Raw genomic sequence first — 22,238 nt, forward strand, 5'->3', positions numbered from 1 at the left:
CAATCGTCTGGTAGTAACACAACCCATGGATATATCCTTTTCTGCTCAATGAACAGCTGGTGTAAAGCCTCTCAGTAGGAGGGTTGCCACACTGAGCTGAGTAAGGCCCTGCTCCATATATGCCGTCCTGCATTGTCCAGAGCCACAAAGCACACTGACCGGGCTCCACTCGTAGGCTTTCACAGTGACCTGGGGATGTCACCGCCTTAATGCCTTTGGCCTTTGTGTCTATGGCCTGTTGAGCTAAGCACTGGCCATTGACTACAGACCAGGCACACTTCTCCCCCCCCCCCCCCCCCTCCCCCATCCTCAACTGGGAGAACAGGCCATCTGCCTTATAGAGGGTACTATTCAAGCACAATGACCAAATCACAGGAACGCACTAATGAGGAGGACTTCAGAGCCATTAAATATTTATCCAGTGTCTCTTTCTATAAGGGTTAATGCCGTCGGTACAGAGATTGTTTGGTTTAGTTAATTTGTGGGAAGGGAAAGTCGCCACTTGTTTTCACAGGATTAGTTCCACTGTATACCACAGTATTGTAGGAGACCTTTTTTAGAGTTCACTTGGTAAACTTACCTTTTTACAGACTACTGATTTTAGCCTGATAAGACAGATCCTTAATTTCCAAATGGTCTCTGACAATTAATGATGGTGTAAACAGGAAGAGTATTTTGACACAATCTGTCATCAGTTCGACAGTGTGCATGCAGCAGACACAAAAACAAGTACACTCACTTCCCAACTAACAATTATAGGGAGAGAGAACGTTTTTGTAATGTTACCTGTAGTGTTCCCCTGGTGTTTGAGTGTCCAGTTTTCCGTTAGTTACGGGAACATTCTATGTATGTTAGCTAAAAACCGCCTGAGAATCTATTTAGCATGTTTTGCATTTTGAGTTAGGAGAATTTTCACTTAAAAGGTACAATCCAATCAAAAACTATATAATGATGATGTGGCAAGTGACAAATATTATATCTTGAAAACTTGACTGCTGACATGCAAAACATTTTGGCACTGTATAAACAGTGGATTAATGAAAAAAATACGAAACATAGTTGGACACAGGAATGTTTTTGCAACATTCCCATGAAACCTTTCTAGAACATTAATATCTTATATTCTGAGAACATGGCAACCATGTTCTGTGTATGTTTGGTGTGACGTTGATGGAATATTCTCCTAACCCTCAGAAAACACGTTCCAATGAAACATTAATATTGAATATTCTGAGAACATGGTAACCACGTTCTGGGTAAGTTCTGTTTGAATGGTCTCTTGGAAACATCACTGGAACATTCCTATGAAAACGTTAGGTAATGAACTAATGAGACTCTTAAGGGAACATTCTCTCTTGTTGTGGGAACATTTGTTGTTAGCTGGGTTCGTCTTTCTTGTTCTTCTAGCTCTCACAAAAAACAAGATCAGGGAAGGCGAAAGGGGTGGGGTAGATGAGTCTGTGTGATAGTGACTCATCAATCTGTGAGGCATATTGATTTCACAGCAGCCCCTTCGGCTCTCAGCATCTGGCTCATCTATCAGAGGACACACATCATTCAGGAGACAGACAGAAGTAAAGGCAAAGTTGTGGTGTGATCAGTAATGAGTAAGCAGACAGACAACAACAACAAGCTGTGGGACACCACTGTCGTTGAGGTAACAGCTGCTGACTGTTTAGTAGGAGTTTTGTCAGGAGAGACTGTAAAAAATAGAACAGAGAACAATTTGGGCAAACTGGCTGCTTTTTCATCAGTCCCCAAAAAAACTAAAGGTGTAATCATAATGATACATAAGAAACTCAAAATTACCATCTTGGGTAAAGGCGAAGAACAAGAAGGCAGAATCACTTTCCTTAAATGTATCCATAATGGAAAGAAAATGTATGTATATGATCCAAATTCATATGATACTACGTTTTTTGATTCTCTGAACAGCATATTGTTAGAACTAACTGAATTCCATCTGTTTATTGGGACAGGCATAAATAAATAAATACTTTTTTTTATTTATTTTTTTACATGCTGGACAAATGTAATAAGATCAACTACAATCCACATGCAACCAAAGCTTTCCAGCATATACTCTGATTACAACCTAATTGATGCTAGGGAGCACATAATCCTAAAGCAAGAGTACACTTTCTACTAAAACAGGCATAAATCGTTCTCACGAATTTATATCATACCATTATCTACACATCTATTTTCTTTGATCAAAAAAATAGAAATCCCACATATGAGCTTTGTCTGACCACCACGCTTACTACTGCCAACTTCAAATGTCAGAATTCCCCATAAAAGAGCCCCAACAGGGCATTTCAGCATTTCATTATTACAAAATGTCATTACTGCAAAATTCTACATTCTGTCATTCAGTCGATGACCCCCCGGATTCTATGGGATGCCACCAAAGGTTTTATACAAAATAATGCCACTGCATTTGCATATGGGTTGAATAAATCACAATTAAAGAAGATATCAGAATTGGAAATGTTGTTAACTGTGTTAGAGCAAACACTCTTTTTAGACAAGGTAGCTATTACTCTTTCCAAAGTCAAGACAGAGCTTAATTTATTGATAAGACAGAGAGCAGAATTTGCCATCCATCGAGTAAGATTCCACCATTACTTCCATGGTAATCTCAACAGAGGAAGACACCTCGCTGGGAGCCCAAATCTCTCTCAATTAACTCAAAAAGGCATTGGATAGCATGAATAAAGGCAAATCACCTGGATGGGACAGTATTCCTCCTGATGTCTATTTAAAATGTTGGAATCAATTAGGTCCGCTATTGATTGAAATTATTAATAGAGCCATTCACAAAGATTCATTTGAGAGAGATGTGAATACAGCACTAATTTCACTTTTATTTAAAAAAAGGTAAGGATGCCACCCAGTGTTCCCACTATCGCCCACTATCTTTGATAAACACAGATTTTCCAAAATGTTGTCGTCCCGTCTCGAGACTTACTTACCCAAATTGATACACACAAACCAAAGTGCATTATTTAAAAAGCGTTTATCCTCGGATAACCTCCGTCAACTATTACATATCTTAGATGCTTCATCAGAAACAACAGCTCCTGGGCTGTATTATCTCTCGATGCAGAAAAAGCTTTTGATAGGCTTGAATGGTCATGTCCCTGGTCTGTCTTGGAACATATGGGACTTGTCTCCAATTTTATTAATATGATTAAAGTACTATATGCCAATCCCTCAGACATAGTTATAACAGGCAATATCTGTTCTGCTCCGTTCAGAATCACTAGAAGCAGCAGACGAGGTGATCCAATTTCACCTCTACTATTCTTGTTATGCGTGGAACCCCTGGCCCAGGCAATTTGTTAATTGAAGGAAATAACACATATCTCTCAAATCTACTGATCACTTCATCTCATTATACGCAGACAATATTTTACTATATCTAGACAATGTATCTCAATTGCTCCCAAACGCATTGAAGATCATAGATAAATTCAGCTTCCTCTCAAGTTATAAAATGTATCTGGCTAAATCAGCCCTACTTCCTCTCAAGACCCCAATGGAGGACTCAATCTCTACTTATGGAATCCCACTTGTTTCCCATTTTAAATATTTGAGAGTAGATATTTCCTTCTTTAGATTAAACCATTGCCATAAACTTTAACAGAACGCTCAAATCAATTAAACCCGACCTCAGTAGCTGGAATAATATCCCAGTTGCTTTAACCGGCATAAAACCTATTGTCAAAAAATATATATTGCTATGGCTGAATTTCTGTCGTTTAATGCTTCCCATGGCTCCTCCCCCTTCCGGCTATTGGTATAAAATGAATAGTGTGGTTTCAAAATATATATGGCAAAGTAAACGATCCAGGATAAAATGAACACATTTACAAAGAGAGAAAGACGTAGGAGAACTATTCGTACCTAACTTCAAATTGTATTTCCATGCACTAGCATTTCGCCCCATCTTAAATCTGTTAAGACATGATTCTTCTGCCCCCTGTTTGAGTATAGAGAGAAATATGGTGTCTCCTATTGCCCTGGAAGAGGTGTTCTTCACTGATGTGTCCCTCAAACAAAAATGGTGCCGTACTGTATGGCTGCAGTTTTGCAAGTTTCGACCCAACATTGCTATTTTGTGATTATTCTGTTGGTTATTTTTACTTTATTTTCACAAAATGTATCCTCTATTATTTCTTACAACCGACAAGAACTTTTGAACATCAGATCGGCAGCTACTTATCCCAATCCCGACTTCAGCTTCTGCTCATCTGCCCTGGGCTCTCTCTGTAATTCCAACCCTATTTTCGGGGGCTACCAAAGAGGAAACGCTGGCGTTACAGAAGCAAGGGGGGGGGGGGTGCTGGTGAGATTAAGTTGAAGGGAAAACCGGTCACCTCTTCCCTCCATTCTACTGGCCAATATACAGTCACTTGAAAATAAGATGGATGACGTCCGCTCGCAGATTTGCTACCAACAGGACTCTCGAAACTGCAATATTCTTTGCTTTTCTGAAACATGGCTCTTGGACAGATACTATCCAACTCGATAGATTCTCCATTCACCAGGCGGACAGGAAAGTGGAGTCGGGGAAATCGTGGGGGGGAGGGGTTTTCCTCTACGTCAACACCAGCTAGTGTGCTAACTCCAGCGAGGTGGAAGGTATAAACTATGAGCTATAAACAAGCAAGAAAACCTATATCTAGCGGCTGCTTTTCTGGTTTCCGGCTATTTTAATTCCGTGTCACTAAGACACTTGATGCCCAACTTCCATGCTTCCCCAATCAAAAGCCCTGGATTAATACATTGCTACGGGGACTTGCTTCCATTCAGCCACAAGAGCATTAGTGAGGTCGGGAACTGATGTTGGGCGATTACGCCTGGCTCGCAGTCTGCGTTCCAATTCAACCCAAAGGTATTCGATGGGGTCGAGGTCAGGGCTCTGTGCAGGCCAGTCAAGTTCTTCCACACCGATCTCCACAAACCATTTCTGTATGGTCCTTGCTTTGTGCACGGGAGCATTGTCATGCTGAAACAGGAAAGGGCCAACAGCCAAACTGTTGCCACAAAGTTGGAAGCACAGAATGGTATAGAATGTCATTGTATGCTGTAGCGTTAAGATTTCCCTTCACTGGAACTAAGGGGCCTAGCCCGAACCATGAAAAACAGCCCCAGACCATTACTCCTCCTCCACCAACCTTTACAGTTGGCACTATTCATTGGTGCATCCGCCAAACCCAGATTCGTCCGTCGGACTGTCAGATGGTGAAGCATGATTCATCACTCTAGAGAACATGTTTTCACTGCTCCAGAGTCCAATGGCGACGAGCTTTACATCACTCCAGCCGACGCTTGGCATTGCGCATGGTGATATTACACCTGTGCGGCTGCTCGGCCACCCATTTCATGAAGCTCCCGACTAATAATTATTGTGCTGACGTTGCTTTCAGAGGCAGTGTTATTTTATTTAACCCTTATTTTACCAGGTAAGTTGACTGAGAACACATTCTCATTTACAGCAACCACCTGGCGAATAGTTACAGGGGAGAGGAAGGGTGATGAATGAGCTAATTGTAAGCTGGGGATGATTAGGTGGCCATGATGGTATGAAGGCCAGATTGGGAATTTAGCTAGGACACCAAGGTTAACACCACTACTCTTACAATAAGTGCCATGGGATCTTTAGTGACCACAGAGAGTCAAGACACCCAATTAACATCTCATCTGAAAGATGGCACCCTACAAAGGGAAATGCCCACAATCACTGCCCTGGGGAATTGTGATATTCTTTTAGACCAGAGGAAAGGGTGCCTCTTACTGGCCCTCCAACACCACTTCCAGCAGCATCTGGTTACTCATCCAGGGACTGACCAGGACCAACCCTGCGAAGTTTCAGAAGCAAGCCACCAGTGGGATGCAGGGTGGTATGCTGCTGATGATGTTGCAAACGAGGACAGACAATTATTATGCGCTAGGTGCTTCAGCACCCCGGTCCCGTTCTGTGAGCTTGTGTGGCCTACCACTTCACGGCTGAGCCGTTGTTGCTCATGGACGTTTCCACTTCACAATAACAGCCTTTACAGTTGACCGGGGAAGCTCTCCCAGGGCAGAAATTTAACGACCTGGCTTGTTGGAAAGGTGGCTAACAATGACGAAACTGAATAAAACGTTGGTCACAAAAAAAGAGACTGTAAAACGAAAAGCTGTGTTCATGTGCTTGTTTGGGCCAAGATTAAAGGGTACTTGGACAACTGTTGGAGCATGACCTGTACGTCAAGGCTGAGAAATGCCTGTTCTTTCACCAGGCTGTCTCCTTCCTAGGGTATCGCATCTCCACATTAGGGGTGGAGATGGAGTGACCGCATTTCAGCCGTGCGTAATTGGCCGACTCCCACCACGGTAAAGGAGGTGCAGCGATTTTTAGGGTTTTCCAATTACTACCGGAGATTTATCCGGGGTTTTGTCCAGGCTGCTCCCATTACCTCACTGCTGAAGGGGGGTCCCGTACGGTTGCAGTGGTCGGCTGAGGCGGACAGGGCTTTTGGGCAGCTAAGAGCTCTGTTTACTTCGGCTCCCGTGCTGGCCCATCCGGATCCCTCTCTGGTGTTCATAGTGGAGGTGGACGCATCCGAGACTGGGATAGGAGCCGTGCTCTCACAGCGCTCGGGTACACCACCAAAACTCCGCCCCTGTGCTTTCTTCTCGAAGAAGCTCAGCCCAGCGGAGCGTAACTATGATGTGGGGGACCGGGAGCTGTTGGCTGTGGTTAAAGCGTTGAAGGTGTGAAGACATTGGTTTGAGGGGGCTAAACACCCTTTCCTTATCTGGACTGACCACCGCAACCTGGAGTACATCTGGGCAGCGAGGAGACTGAATCCTCGTCAGACAAGGTGTGCCATGTTCTTTACCCGTTTTGTATTTACCCTGTCCTACAGACCAGGTTCCCAGAATACGAAGGCAGACACACTGTCCCTGCTGTATGACACAGAGGAGCGGCCCATGGATCAGACTCCCATACTCCCGGCCTCTTGCCTGGTAGCGCCGGTCGTGTGGGAGTTGGACGCGGACATTGAGCAGGCGTTGCGTACAGAACCCGCTCCCCTCCAGTGTCCAGTCGGGCGTATGTACGTTCCGTCTGCTGTCCGTGACCAGTTGATTTATTGGGCCCACACGTCACCCTCCTCTGGTCATCCGGGGATCAGTCGGATGGTGCGCTGTCTGACTGGGAAGTACTGGTGGCCCACCTCGGCTAAGGACGTGAGGATCTATGTTTCCTCCTGCTCAGTGTGTGCCCAGAGTAAGGCTCCGAGACACCTGCCAAGAGGTAAGCTACACCCCTTACCCGTTCCACAACGACCTTGGTCACACCTGTCTGTGGATTTTCACAACTGGTCGTTGTGGATCATTTCTCTAAGTCCTGTTGTCTCCTCCCTCTGCCCGGTCTTCCTACGGCCCTACAGACTGCGGAAGCACTGTTTACTCATGTCATCCGGCACTACGGGGTGCATGAGGATATAGTGTCTGATCTGGGTCCCCAGTTCATGTCGAGAGTATGGATGTCACGCCCTGGCCTTAGTTATCTTTGTTTTCTTTATTATTTTAGTTAGGTCAGGGTGTGACATGGGGAATGTATGTGTTTTTGTAGTGTCTAGGGGTGTTGTATGTGTATGGGGCAGTGTATAGTGTAGTTGTCTAGGTAGTCTATGGTTGCCTGAAGGGTTCTCAATCAGAGACAGCTGTCATTCATTGTCTCTGATTGGGAGCCATATTTAAGGCAGCCATAGGCATTAAGTTAATGTGGGTAATTGTCTATGTTCTATGTTGCATGTGTGCACTTAGTTCTTTCATAGCTTCACGTTCGTCTGTTTGTTGTTTTGTTCCGTTTGTTCATCTTCCTAATAAAGAGAAGATGTATTTTTCACACGCTGCGCCTTGGTCCTCTCTCTCACCGCAAGATGATCGTGACAATGGAAGGCGTTCATGGAACGTCTGGGGGTCTCGATCAGCCTTACCTCGGGTTTTCACCCCGAGAGTAACGTGCAGGTAGAGTGAGTCAACCAGGATGTGGGCAGGTTTCTGCGGTCCTATTGCCAGGACCGGCCGGGGGAGTGGGCGGCGTTCGTGCCCTGGGCCGAGATGGCACAGAACTCGCTTCGCCACTCCTCCACTAACCTCTCCCCCTTTCAGTGCGTATTGGGGTACCAGCCGGTTCTGGCGCCGTGGCATCAGGGTCAGACAGAGGCTCCTGCGGTGGACGACTGGCTCAGGCGCGCGGAGGAGACATGGGAGGCCGCACGTGTACACATCCAGCGAGCCGCGCTTCGCCAGAAAACCAGCACGGACTGTCACCGCAATGAGACCCCGGCACCGGGTCTGGCTCTCGACCCGAAACCTGCCCCTCCGCCTGCCCTGCCGGAAGCTGGGTCCGCAGTTTGTGGGGCCCTTCAAAGTCCTGAGGAGGGTGAACGAGCTATGTTATAGATTACAGCTTCCCTCTGATTATCGTATTAACCCCTCGTTCCATGTGTCTCTCCTCAGGCCGGTGGTGGCTGGTCCGCTCCAGGAATCTGAGGTGCGGGAGGTCCCTCCGCCCCCTTTGGACATCGAGGGGGCCCCGGCGTACATCGTTCGTTCCATCCTGGATTTGAGGCGTCGGGCGGGGGGCCTTCAGTACCTCGTGGAGTGGGAGGGGTACGGTCCGGAGGAGAGGTGCTGGGTTCCGTTTGCGGATGTTTTGGATCCCGAACTGCTGCGGGAGTTTCACCGTCGTCGGCCGGATCGCCCTGCGCCTCGCCCTCCGGGTCGTCCCCGAGGCCGGTGTCGGCGCGTCGCTGGAGCTGCGCTTCAAGGGAGGTGTACTGTCACGACTTCCGCCGAAGTCGGCTCCTCTCCTTGTTCGGGAGGCGTTCGGCGATCAACGTCACCGGCTTTCTAGCCATCGCCGCTCTATTTTTCATATGTCCATTTGTTTTGTCTTGTTCCATACACACCTGGTTTTCATTCCCCAATCAATCTACATGTATTTAGTCCTCTGTTCCCCATCATGTCTTTGTGTGTAATTGTTCATTGCTAATGGTGTATGTTCACGCGCGATACTTTTATAGTTTATGTTCCGTGTTTTTGGGAACTTATGTCATTTTTTGTGCCTATTGTTGAATGGAATAAAAGTGCGCCTGTTTACTCTACTCTGCTCTCCTGCACCTGACTTCGCCTCCCTTACACAGCCATAACACTTCCTGGATTGGATTTTTTGGATTTTCTCCTTCTGAAATAAAGATGGACCTTGTGTTTGGATGGAATGAGATATTGCCGCACTGATCCTACATTAAACAACTAGAAGAGCATTTTTGCAGCAGTAGAATAAATTAAATAGTTGTCTGAGACCCAACATTACAGTATATAACTGACTGCAAAGTGTATTAATTTTAGGATGTGATTTATTGTATTCATCTTACTCTCAGTTACAAAGGGAATATGCCATCACAATCCCTTTGGAGAGAATGCCCTGAAGTGGCCTGAGATAAATTATGATTTACTAAACAACCTTTCTTTTGCCTATTATGAAAACCTGCCCGTGGGCACTAAAAGTACCACATTCAATGAATCATGACTAAGAGAATAGCTTGGAAATGGGAGACTGTTGTCTTGAGGGAGAGGCACAGGCGGTGAGTCTGTGATTGAGTAACTCTTTTTGGACATTGTTAGGCGAGTAAGACTGATGTACTGACTGACATACTGGGGTGTTGGAGGTCACAGGAGAGGACACAAGCAAGTTATTTGAAATACATAAAAGATCCCCTTTGGATCATAATCACAATAATTTAATAACGTCTAAGGACTACTTGATATGCACTGAGAATCTCCACTAAGACACAGAAGACAGTTCTGATATATAAAATGAAATAATACAAAAATATTATTTCACCTTTATTTAAATAGGCAAGTCAGTTTAAAACACATTCTTATTTACGATGACAGCCTAGTGGGGAACAGTGGGTTAACTGCCTTGTTCAGGGGTAGAAGGACAGAGTTTTACCTAGTCAGCTCAGGGAGACGATCCACCAACCTTTCGGTTACTGGACCAACGCTCTAACCACTAGGCTACCTGTCGCCCCATATATCTTCTAATCACCTAATATTGTCAGATACATATGAAACCATATGGAAATATCCCAAGGGAGCGTGCTACCCCTCATAATTCAATTAGTCTATAGACACACGTGCCTCAGTCCCAGATATAAGCAGCTAGCTAGTGAACAGACATCACCCTGCAAGACAATACCCTGCAGATTGATCCTAACTAGCCCCTGAAGCAATGGGGCTCCATGATGGAACAGACATTGATTTGATTTGAAGGAAGAGTGAAAGCCGACGTCTGTGCCCTCTGTTGGAGAGGTGAACGATGATTGAATGATGAGTGTCCAGAGGTTTCACTGCAATACTGTAAGTTGGCAGGCAGCCTGTTCTGAACAATCACCTTTGATACAAATGAGTGTGAAATATAAAGGAATCTCTGCTTCATGAACATGGCTATAACTACATATGTACAATTTCTGTGCGATTCCTGTCCAAACAGGACCCATTTGGATCATTGAGCTTAAAACAGGCACACAAATGTTTTTACATTACGTTTTGATACAAGATATTTCTACTATGGGAATGACACAGATGTATAGCGTATGTGGTAGCTACAGTATATTAATGTATTATAAAACAACCAAATATACATGGCTTATCTTGATACAGGACCAAAGTAAACACATGACCACTGTAGACAAAGATAACTGAAGGACCCAATTCTTACAGCCATGTAGATGCAGCTGATAACCGAGAGTGTCTGCTGCTGACACTTGATAAGCCTGTGGTCTGCCTTAGATGCCTATAGCCCAAAACAAATATCAAAGTGTCCGGGTCCTTGACAGATGACAATCAGTCAAAACAGTATCAGTTTATACGTGGCTGCTAACAAGCTCTGTAAAATCCTTGATTATCTCGAGGTTGGAAGATAGAAAAAAGATGATTTAATTCTTGCCGTAAGCTCAGGAGTCTTATGAGAGAGTTCAACAAACATCTCTACAGAGACATATGGGACATTTCCAGACAGTCCTATTTTCCTTCTCAAAATACCTGCACGTCACATCTAATGAGTAAAAACAGACTTACTTCAGAAATACATTTCACACAAATATTGCCAATATAACTGAGCTGAGTTTTCAACAAATTGCACCTCGTGAAACAATTAACCAACCAAAGAAGAAGCTCTGACTCATTAAAGGGCTATGTTTGTGTTCCATAAAAAGAGATGTTGATGTTCAATGAGCAGTAAACCATAATTTACCTCCTGTTTTAAATGGCCTAACATATCCCTATTAAATAATCAACAAGGTAGACAGGACACTGGTCAATGAGCAGTAAACCATAATTTACCTCCTGTTTTAAATGGCCCAACATATCCCTATTAAATAATCAACAAGGTAGACAGGACACTGGTCAATGAGCAGTAAACTCAAATGTATTATTTACACCAGATCTATATTTAGTCAAAAACAATCCTCTAAGGATTCAGGGGAGAAAGAAAGGAAAATAAACCCTCCATATCAGCAAAGGGATCTTAAGTATTTAGCAAGAAAATATTTCTATTGTGCCTCAAACTCTGGGAAAATAAACCAAAAGCCAGCAGATTACAAAGCCCTCGGGCCCAGAGTGAGATCCTTTAGGATCTGTCCACAGAGACTACACAAGGAGGAAACTATACCACTGGGGGAGGGAGGGTTGTTTACTTTGCTTTAAAAACCCACCAATTGTATTATTCTCATGGGAAACTACCTTAATCTTCCGGAATACAACAAAAAAGTGTTGTATCATACCACTGTGCATTTCTGCTAGTTTGAGTTCTAAAGAGGACGCCTAAATCAACTGTCGCATTCACGTCAAAAAGAATTTGAGTGAAATAATGAACATTACCAATAATCAGTGTGAGAAACTGCTTTTGTTCCTACTCAAACACAAACCCCAGCTGGCAACCCATTCATACTGGCTCCTTGGGAGCACCAGACGACTGAACGCACTATAATTAGGAGTACAGTTTCACTTGGGGGCTCATAAATATTGCTCACTTCCTGTGAAAGAGAGCAAAAACAAACCAGGTGCCTGTTTAACTTTCTATTACCCTTTCCTAGAGACAACAGGAAGATAAAAAATAAAACAACTATTTGTTTTGTTCTCGCTTCAGGCAAGAAGGACCCTCTGTGTCGCCTTTTAGACTTCAAGGCACCAGAGCAGAAGTAAAAAGTGTCTCTCTAGCTGGGCTGATATCCATCCATTGGTTCTTTGTTTTCTAGTGTTTGGGACAGATCCATGCCATAACATAGTATATTCCAACTATCTACTCATTGAAAGGGTCATGCCTTGACAGGAATGATCATATATGTTGTATTTCCATCAGAGTTAAATAGTTAATGGGCTCAGTCCGACCGTGATGAGTGGAGCTATAAATCAGGCCTAAAAGCAAATGCCAGAGGTGACAGATCTGATGTAACGTTGTGTCTTTGCAGAGAGGATGTTAAAAATGCTCCCTCTACGTAACATTTATAAAGCTAATGAAGACCTCATCTTATTGTGAAACAATGTGCTAATAGTCAGATGTATCCATGCTCACCACATGATTCCCATGTTTAAAAGCTATTTTTGTTCTCATCCAAGAGAAAGGAAAGTGACAAGCAATTTTAAATCAAAACACTTTTTTAAATTAAAAATGTTCACTCTGCTATACTGAAATACATCTATTCCCTTTTCAATTAATAAAGCATAATTTGATATATTCTGTAACAATACACCAATTAATAATGAAGATATGAATGTGTTCAATAGTGAGGCTTATCCGCATGTTGATGTCTCACTGAGTGCTAATGCAGGGGATTTGAATTAAGTCTGGATTAACAGCAGGTTTATGACTTGATCTCCTCAGACTGTCTATAAACCTTATCTACTGTCATCTGGACTATTGTTCCTCTTATCTAAGTAGATCAGGGCAGTGCTGACCTGCCTATACATTGGATGGGGCCTTCCCTCTCCTCTAAAAGCTACCCGGGCCATATGGATGTCTCAGACCAGTGAAAGCTTGAAAGGCAACCTGTGGTGATCCCTTTCATTGCCTTCTGTCACAAATAGGTGCTGCAAAGAGCTCTCCTGCTGCCCATGGAAAGAGGAGCACTGAAGGAGAATCACTCAGACTGACGGGGAGCTATTGAATTATATGCTAAATCACCTGTCCTTCATTGAACATTGAAGCAGAAAAGAGTTATCTTCTAGAGCAGTGGTTCTCAATCCTGGTCCTGGGGACCCAGAGGGGTGCACATTTTTGTTTTTGCCCTAGCACTACAAACCTGATTCAAATCATCAAAGCCTCATGATGAGTTTTTAATTTGAATCAGCTGTGTAGGGCTAGGGCAAAAACAAAAATGTGCAGCCCCAGGACCAGGATTGAGAACCAGTGTTCTAGAGCACAAAAATAACTAAATTAGAATTATTTTATAAACCACTGAAATCAATGTTTACATTGAGAGGGGTAGGCCTAAATGCAGAATTCTTTGAGCTGCATGGTCTATTTTTGTAATATCAACTGTAGTATTTGAGATCTCACAGAAGACTGGGTGTTTGTTAAGGCTATTGCACACCGCAAACCACAATTTAGCCGTTAGAAACAAAGGAAAGGGAACCCGTGTTGCATTTATCATGGACACACATAAAAAACACCCTTCCCTTATACAACATAACACTACGTTTCTCAACCACTGCTGTGGCTTATACTTGGGCTCCAAGCCAGTTGGATATACACTTCCCCAACAGCCTCACGGAAAGTGTCACCTATTTCAATTTTATTGGCTCATGCCTTTTTTTCAAGCTTCTACTACTGAGTGAACCCATGTCAGGACACACAGTGGCAGGATTTGTGTCATCAGGGTTTAGTTTATTAGGACCCATTAGCTACAACACATGCAGCAGCTACTCTTACTGGGGTTCACATAAAACGTACAAATACATTTCAAAGTACAGAACAGTAATAGACAAGAACAACATACGATATTACACAAAATTCAATTTAAAAAAAAATAAATAAGACTTAGGTATAGGAAAGATAGCAAGAGACAACAAAAATACTATTTACACAGTATTCATATACACATATTCGTATTCTTATATACAGTACAGTTACATTAGATATTTAGAAAGAGGAGTGGCACTGTGATACAATATATTTTTTATTTGTTTTTTTTAAACCTAAACTTGCTATTTGCCTGAGTAACCTCTGGTGGCAGAGCATTCCACAATGACTTGGCTCTATACAGAACTGATAGATGTAGAGATAGGTAGAGGAAGAGATGTTCTGAAAACCTACCACTTCCTGTTTGACCCCACCTTCACAGAGGAAGTTGTGTTTGCTGACCTTATACAAGTCTCTTTATATTTCTGTATGAGAAGCGCTAAATGACCGCTTATAAGCATGAAGTGAAGGATGGACACAGTCATCACTTGTACTTTCACTGCCAGTTCTGATGTAGGCAACTGCTATCACAGCAAAATGCAATAACACAGTACTTTTCAACAGTGAGTTACGCCGACTGTGTTAGTTTATTCCCAATGAGCTCTTTCACCAATATGTTGCATATTACTGATTTATAGATTTAAACAATGAATCAGAGCCAGTCTTTGATTTGAAGTAGACTGTCAACTCTGTGACAGGAACCATGCTAAACATCAGCTAAGAGTCTGTCTGGCTGTTCCTTGGCCAGCAGCAACAACGAGCTGGCTTGTAAGAATTATATACTGTAGACAGGTCTCACCCTAAACAGGTGGTGAAACCAAAACCTCTTTTTGTTCAGACAAGTTTGGGTGCGTTCCTCCTGTCACAAATAGGCTGCTGTTCATAAAACAGCATAATACAGCAGAATACATCTTTTTTTCTAAAGAGAATCTACTCTATTGATAAAACAGAACTTCACACGCAGAGTCTGTGATGTAGCTGTAAACACTCCCCAGCTCTAACCACACATATGCATATCCCCACCGGAGACCGGGGTTCTTCTATCCTCATCCTCCCACTATTTCTCCCACCTGCCCGTCTCCCCCGCTTGTTTCACAACTGTCTGAAACGTTCCAATTCATACCTAAGTTTTAAGTTGTTGTTTTTCTTCAACAGAACTTCAGAAATAAGTGATATTTCTGACAGACAGGTGATTCCTATACTGCAAAGGCCCTGCTGACCAGCATATTGTGACCAATGATGTCAGTGGAGGAGCTTTCCTAAGGTCAATACAGTCACCCCACACCCAAGTAGGACGTTTCTGAAGGTGCCTTCCTCAGATAAGGACAACCTTTGTCCTTAAAGCGGGTCTATTGTTTACATTTTTAGGGCTTTCTATAAACACAAGCATTCAAACATGCATTCCGGAAGCTTTCTGAACAACAACAAAAAATCTACACAAGAAGAATGTAATCTTAAGATTTTTCAAAGTGCCAATTTAATGAGGAATTCATTTTTTTTGTTGGCACCCTCCTACATTAATTCCGATTAACTTCAGCTACTCGGAGCTATGTAAAGTCAAACATGTTTGTTTTTATGACTAATTGTCAACATCACCACTCTTCATATGGGTGAGGTGTCACCTACTCAGGTGTTATGTTCAATTCACCTCATCCCTCTTTACAGGAGACAAACTTTGCACAAAGGCACAGGGAGCAGGCCAAAACAAGCATGAGGGATCTCTCATCCCTACTACCTCCTACTGGATGGCAAACAGCTTCCCCTCCCCCAAGACTCCACAGACCATGAAGAACAGTAGTACCCCGATAAAATCACTTTAGATACTGGAGTTGTACATTCCAATATGAATACTGAGAATACCTTAATGTTCAGACATGTTGAAGCAAACAACAAAATAAACCAGAGTCTTTGACAGATGTTTTACGTCGGTAAATCAACCTATTGGCAAAGAGAACACAATAAACAGAGAGAAAATGAAAAGCTCTGTAAACCAGACTGTATTCCTAATTTTTCAGTATAGGATTCAAATGGGTATGTACTTGCATTCAAGACAAATATCCATAGAATAACCATATTGTGTAATTAATCAAAACACTTTTATTGAAGACCCACCCATTTAAATATGCTGCAACCAGTTGGCATTCCTTACAGAGAGATGAAAAGCATATTTCAAAAACACTTTATTTTGGGGGAAACCCAAAAGTCAAAAACATAGGGTGTATCTCATTTTCTATGTGGTAACAAAAATGTGAAGGTGATATTGGAGTGCTTCAATCATGATGAAAATGTTCTCTGCTAACTTGCTGTGGGCCATGGATGAGTTGTGACTGGAAAACAACCATTGTTGACTCAACCTCTACAAGACTCTACAAGACTGCTTATTCTTCTCTTTATCTCCCCTGCATTCTTACTTCATTTTAATACCCATTCTTGACTGAAGAGCCCTCTTACGGCTGTTCACACTTCTGATTTGTATTGTAAGTAGCTCATAGTTATTTGGTATTCTGAGTGCCGAATGCCATCTGCAATCTCCTGCAGTTTACACTGGGGTTTGCAGACCTGCAGACTTTTTCTGCAGTCATTTGGAAGAGAAAAACATTAGAGATTGTGCAAAAAAAGAAAAGTACATGCCAATGAAAACAACAAAGAGAGTGAAAATATCAAGTACATTTATATTTTTTTAATTATCTCCACAAACATTATATCTCTCAATCTAGCATTAGGGTCTCTAAAACCAAAGTGGGTTGATTTACATGCAAGGGTCACTAGAAACAATGTGGGCAAGACTAATGTATTTTACAGTAATTTCTGTGTTGTTCCATGCATGGTGGATTATCTACTAAAACACGAGTGTACATAAAATGCAATGAATAGTTGGGTAAACATTTGTACTGAAGATACAAAACGTGTTTGTAATGGTCTTCTTTACCTTCTATGAGCCCTAGAACAAGGTTTTCAAGTCTGCATTCACTTCCTCCCAAACTGTCAGATTCACTATTTTTGTCTGATGGTATGCTTTTGCAATAAAAATCTCTGCAATCCCTATTCGTCATTGCGTGTGGCGTGAAGTGGTTTTAGAGTGTGGGGTTCTATGTAGGAAGACACTACTTCTACATTTAATCCATCAGCACTTCTTCAACCACAGCTTTTGATTTCAAAGGGACAGAAAACAACTGTTTGCCAGTGGCTAGCTTCGATAAGGGCAGGCACATCCATTCCCATACACTGGGCATTCTCTCTCTCTCCGGCCCTCTCCTCAGGTGTCCAGGACCTGCAGAAAACAGAGTGGAGCCAAAGTGCAAAGAAATGGTTAGAAGTGTTCCTAATAAAACTGCTTCCTCTTCTCCTCCCATCCACATCAACTGGTGGTCTGCACTCTGCACTATGTAGAGTATCTGATGGGATTAGTGTGGTGCATAAAAACACTTGCTTTACAACCCACAAACATTGAACTGGTGAAGTGGGTGGAGTCATTCAATCAATAAGTCATATCAGATTTCAAAGAGGATAACTTCGCTATACTCAGCTATTTGGTTACAGAGTGATCTTTTTTTTTTCACTAAAGATCGTAGTGACCTGCCCCCCTTGTCATCACCCAACCCTTGCTGGAGATTACTTCAACTGAAATAAGAGATGGTGAGAGTACTTTGTTTGAAAAAGGGCGAGAAGAATGGAGTTCGGGGTTATGATCTGTCTTGGGAATGAGTACATAAGGGAGAGAGGGATATTTCAAAAGCGTTGGGTCAATCAGCACTTGGAAAGTGTAGACACAACAGTAGCCTACTTAGAAAGTGACAACCTGTGGAAAGAGTCGCGGCTGGGTTTGGAGAAAACTGCTATCAGACAAATCACATCACAGCAAATGCCTGACAGCACTCCAAATCAATGTTCAGAGGAACGTCGTTGATTTATTGTGAGAAAAAATACATAGCTGCACCGTGCACGGAGATTCCAAACCCAATTTAGGCGTCATTCAAAATCATGCGTCGAATCGGTCCAGTGTAAATACGGGCTACTTAGATGTCTCATAGTCTACGCATTTAGGGGGCGTCGGCCACTTCTGTGATAACCCTAAAAACCGCATGGTGTCACACACGACCAAGGGCTCCGCCTTTGGGAGGAGCTTAAGGGGGTATTGCAAGGGGAGGAGGCTATTTAGGCACATTCGAATGTTCAGGTCACCAAAGTTGCTCATACACACGCGGATAAACAGTGCTCTCTTTTTGTCACGATGTCTACTTATTACGATGTGAGTTTACCATTTCAGTCATTCAAAAACGTATCTAATACTCTCTATAGATGTAATATAGGGATAGGGCTATATGTCGTTTTTCTGTAGAATCAATTAGACAATGTTTCTCAGATTATATCGTCAATAATTGACCACATTTTTTGTGTGTATTTAATTTTCTCCAAGTGAATTATGGAAGTTTCTCAAATAGAGCAGATGTAGCCATATAATAGGCATACATTATTCCATGATAACTGTCTTCGTTTTATATTTTCACAAACAGCAAATTATTCGTTTTAATATATTTATTATAAACGATTATAAACTTATGCTTTCTCCCTCTTTTTGCAGACCATCTTTTTTTACAACGACAACAGCTCGGAAGAATCAGGGGATTATGACTTGGGCTATGAGGAGCCGTGCAACAGAGTCAGTGGTGATGATTTTCAACGGATCTTCTTACCGACAGTTTACGGAATAATATTCCTGTTAGGAATCGTCGGGAATGGACTGGTATTGATAGTGATGGGCTACCAGAAAAATGTCAAAACGACTGATAAATACAGGCTGCATCTCTCGGTGGCTGACCTCCTATTCGTCCTCACTCTACCTTTCTGGGCGGTGGATGCGGCCAGCAGTTGGTACTTTGGCGGTATCCTCTGTACCGCTGTGCATGTGATTTACACCATCAACCTGTATAGCAGCGTCCTCATTCTGGCCTTTATCAGTGTGGACAGGTACCTGGCAGTGGTGCATGCCACCAATAGTCAAAACACCAGGAAGTTTCTTGCAGACAGAGTGATCTATGTAGCTGTATGGCTACCTGCTGTGATTCTCACTGTGCCTGACATAGTGTTTGCCACAGCTCAGAATAGAGTCTCCAGAACCATCTGTCAACGCATCTACCCCCAGGAAACTAGCTTCTACTGGATGGCGGGGTTCCGTTTCCAGCACATTCTGGTAGGCTTTGTCCTTCCCGGGTTGGTCATCCTCACCTGCTACTGCATCCTCATCGCCAAGCTGTCCCAGGGGTCCAAGGGTCAGGTGTTGAAGAGAAAGGCTCTCAAGACCACTGTCATCCTCGTCCTGTGCTTCTTCAGCTGCTGGCTGCCTTACTGTGTGGGGATCTTCGTGGACACCCTGATGTTGCTCAATGTGATCTCCCATAGCTGTGCCCTGGAGCAGAGTCTGCAGACTTGGATCTCAATCACAGAGGCTCTGGCATACTTTCACTGCTGTCTCAACCCCATCCTTTATGCTTTCCTGGGTGTTAAGTTTAAGAAATCTGCCCGGAATGCACTGAATGTCAGCAGTAGATCAAGTCATAAGATACTGACAAAAAAGAGAGGACCCATTTCATCTGTGTCTACTGAATCTGAGTCTTCAAGTGCCCTGTCCAGTTAACAGTCACCAACCAATGACTTTTAACTTTCAGGTTAAAACCAAGCTATATTTTCAGGGACTAACTACATTTTGTACAGTTTTTAAAGATTTGTCTATTTGTAGTTGCCACTTGAGTTTTTGTTCTCGGTAAATGAAATTGTTGTATGTACATAGATGATTTAAATCTACAGGCAGAGCCTGGTGGCCATTGACTTGTCAAATGTATATATTACTCCTGCTACATTTCCTTGCAGATCATTATAAAGGATGCATTGTTCTAGCAATATGCTGGGACATACAATTCTTCTTCATACCTGCTATAGGATACTATCTGTTTTCTTTTAAAGATCTGTACATAGTTGTTTGCCTTTGTGTTCGCACTTAAGTTGTGCGATAAGAAGTTATTATTTATTGCCGTCGCTCATGCTGAACGTTTTTTTATATATTTTTTGTATTTTGTTATTAAGTGTTTGTATCATTTCAAAGTCATTGCATTTTTGTTCAAGTATTCTAAAATAAAAATTTGAGAAAGGACATGTAATGGCTGTGTGGTGTTAATTTCTTCCCAAAAAATGTTCTTCCAAGTGGGTGATTGATGTCCCCTGGGGGGCAAGGAGAGGTCTGAGTAGAGGGGGGAGGTGTGTCAGGTCTCCAACACAAATGCCTCCACCTTATCTGACTGAGGAGGACTGACCAGAGAGCCTTGTAATTGCAAGGACATCTGTGTACTTTTACATCTTAATCAGCCGCGGCAGTACAAACGCTCTGAGGTTGAGTCAGAACGAGCACCCATGTGGCTTCTGCTGGAGTAAGAGAATAATGGGTGTTTAGTTAGCCTAAAATGTTTTTATAAGACCGACTGCACCCCTCCCCCAATAATGTACTGAGAGCGTAATGGCCCAGTGTGTTTCGACTCAATTATGTAATTTTTAAACTATCTGAGTTTATGATTAGAGATGCTAAACGATGTCCACCAACCAATCCCAGATTGGTGCTTTGTTGATGTTGACGAACAAAGATTGAGATTAATAATTGATTTCTTGAAATCTAAAGGCTAAAGAAAAATTGTGATAATAATACAATAGGAAGCACACTGATTATTTTTCATGGACTTCATGCAGGCCCATAGAATTTGAAATGAATAAGCAGACAGACACGTTAATTGTTCCTAAGCCATTGGTGTATGGTGAATGTATTCATTTGTAATGATGAAAGGCTGATGATCAAGTTGGAGACTGGAGGCAGCCACAACAAAGGATGCCATGGCGAATTAAGTAGCTGTATGGCTTCAATGCATTGTGGTGTTCACAGTCATTTCACCAGAGTCCAACTAGGAGGCATTACCATATCTTTACATTAAAAAAGGTATAAAGTACCCCCATCAGTCCCAGAAGTTTATGCTTATTTTTTGGTCTAGGTTTTTATAGTCTGCTCACAATAAAACAGGATGAAATAAGAAGTGCTTTTTCATTTGTTAATGTGTTGGAATGGTCCACCTATTAGCATAATGAGCTGAAGGAGACCTGTGCCATTCACACTCCATTGAGTTCAGATGGGCTCACCACTTCTGCCTCTTAACCTTCACCTGGAAACCTCTATATCAGTGGTTCCCAAACTGTGGGGCGAGGGGTGGACAGGGAGGGCCCCCCCCCCCCAACAAAAAAAAGATACATATTTTTTAAAGGAACTCAGTCTGGCTTTAAACTTACTCTTGAAAATTGTAATAGTGGAATGCACAAAATGCAATTTCGAAATTGGGTAGTTTATCTTGTCATGTTAGCCATTGCATACCTTAGAGAGATATTTATAACTTGTCAGAAATGTCCAGATCAACTAGCCCATGTCAGCTAATGTTTTTATATTTAGGATTTTTAGCCCATAGATATTGCTGTCATTTTTTTGTCACTTAAATATCACATCAATTCACATTAGACATGGCAAAATGTAGAGAATTGCAGGAAATAAGCTTTAAACCTGCACAATTCTCTCCACCAACAAGAGGGGTGTGAACAGTTTGTGTCATGAACAGTGTTTCCCAATGCTGGAAGGAGGCCCCGAGTTAAAACGTTTAGGAACCCCTGCTCTATATGACAGATGGGAGGCTTCCAGACTACTTTAGAGGATACCCCAACTTCATACCATTGTACAAAGCTTGTCACTGATCAAGCACTTCTGTTTATACACCATCTAAACATTTTGGTGATGGAATATCAATTCCTTTGATATGTGATCGAAAATGTATTGTATTGAAATGATACAGAAATGATTTGCTTATTTTGTCAGAAGAACAATTCAGTTTTAATGTGACCATCACAATCATCACTATCCTCTAATTTAGATGGAATAATTTAGATGTACCTTGATTACAACACAAATCAATGATTTGAAATTCAAATATTTTTTGTTTTAAGGTAAACATTTGACAAAATACTTTGAGTCAACATTTGGATAGGATGCTTTGCCCTTTTGAGGGGTTAAAGGCTGAAGCTGTTGACATGCACAGGACATTGTGTCTAACCTGGGTTCATTATCAATATGCATTCAACTGTTGATAGGTTCCAATCGATGGACATACTGTATAAAAATCAATTCCAT

General features: G+C 42.4%; 1 protein-coding gene and 1 long non-coding RNA gene across 2 annotated transcripts; both read left to right on the forward strand.

The window, feature by feature from the left end:
* Positions 1-1,490: 1,490 nt before the first annotated feature.
* LOC139538175 (uncharacterized) lies at positions 1,491-9,170 on the forward strand. The gene is made up of 2 exons (XR_011667681.1): positions 1,491-1,657; positions 8,524-9,170. It is a non-coding gene; the product is annotated as an uncharacterized lncRNA (long non-coding RNA).
* Positions 9,171-17,678: 8,508 nt separating this feature from the next.
* Positions 17,679-20,184, forward strand: cxcr4b (chemokine (C-X-C motif), receptor 4b). Its single transcript, XM_071340392.1, has 2 exons — positions 17,679-18,278; positions 18,612-20,184. The coding sequence occupies exons 1-2, from the start codon at positions 18,261-18,263 to the stop codon at positions 19,662-19,664; spliced, it is 1,071 nt and encodes a 356-aa protein (XP_071196493.1). The 5' UTR covers positions 17,679-18,260; the 3' UTR covers positions 19,665-20,184.
* The last annotated feature ends 2,054 nt before the right edge of the window (positions 20,185-22,238 follow it).

Source organism: Salvelinus alpinus, chromosome 14, assembly GCF_045679555.1.
Source record: "Salvelinus alpinus chromosome 14, SLU_Salpinus.1, whole genome shotgun sequence".
Lineage (NCBI taxonomy): Eukaryota > Metazoa > Chordata > Actinopteri > Salmoniformes > Salmonidae > Salvelinus > Salvelinus alpinus.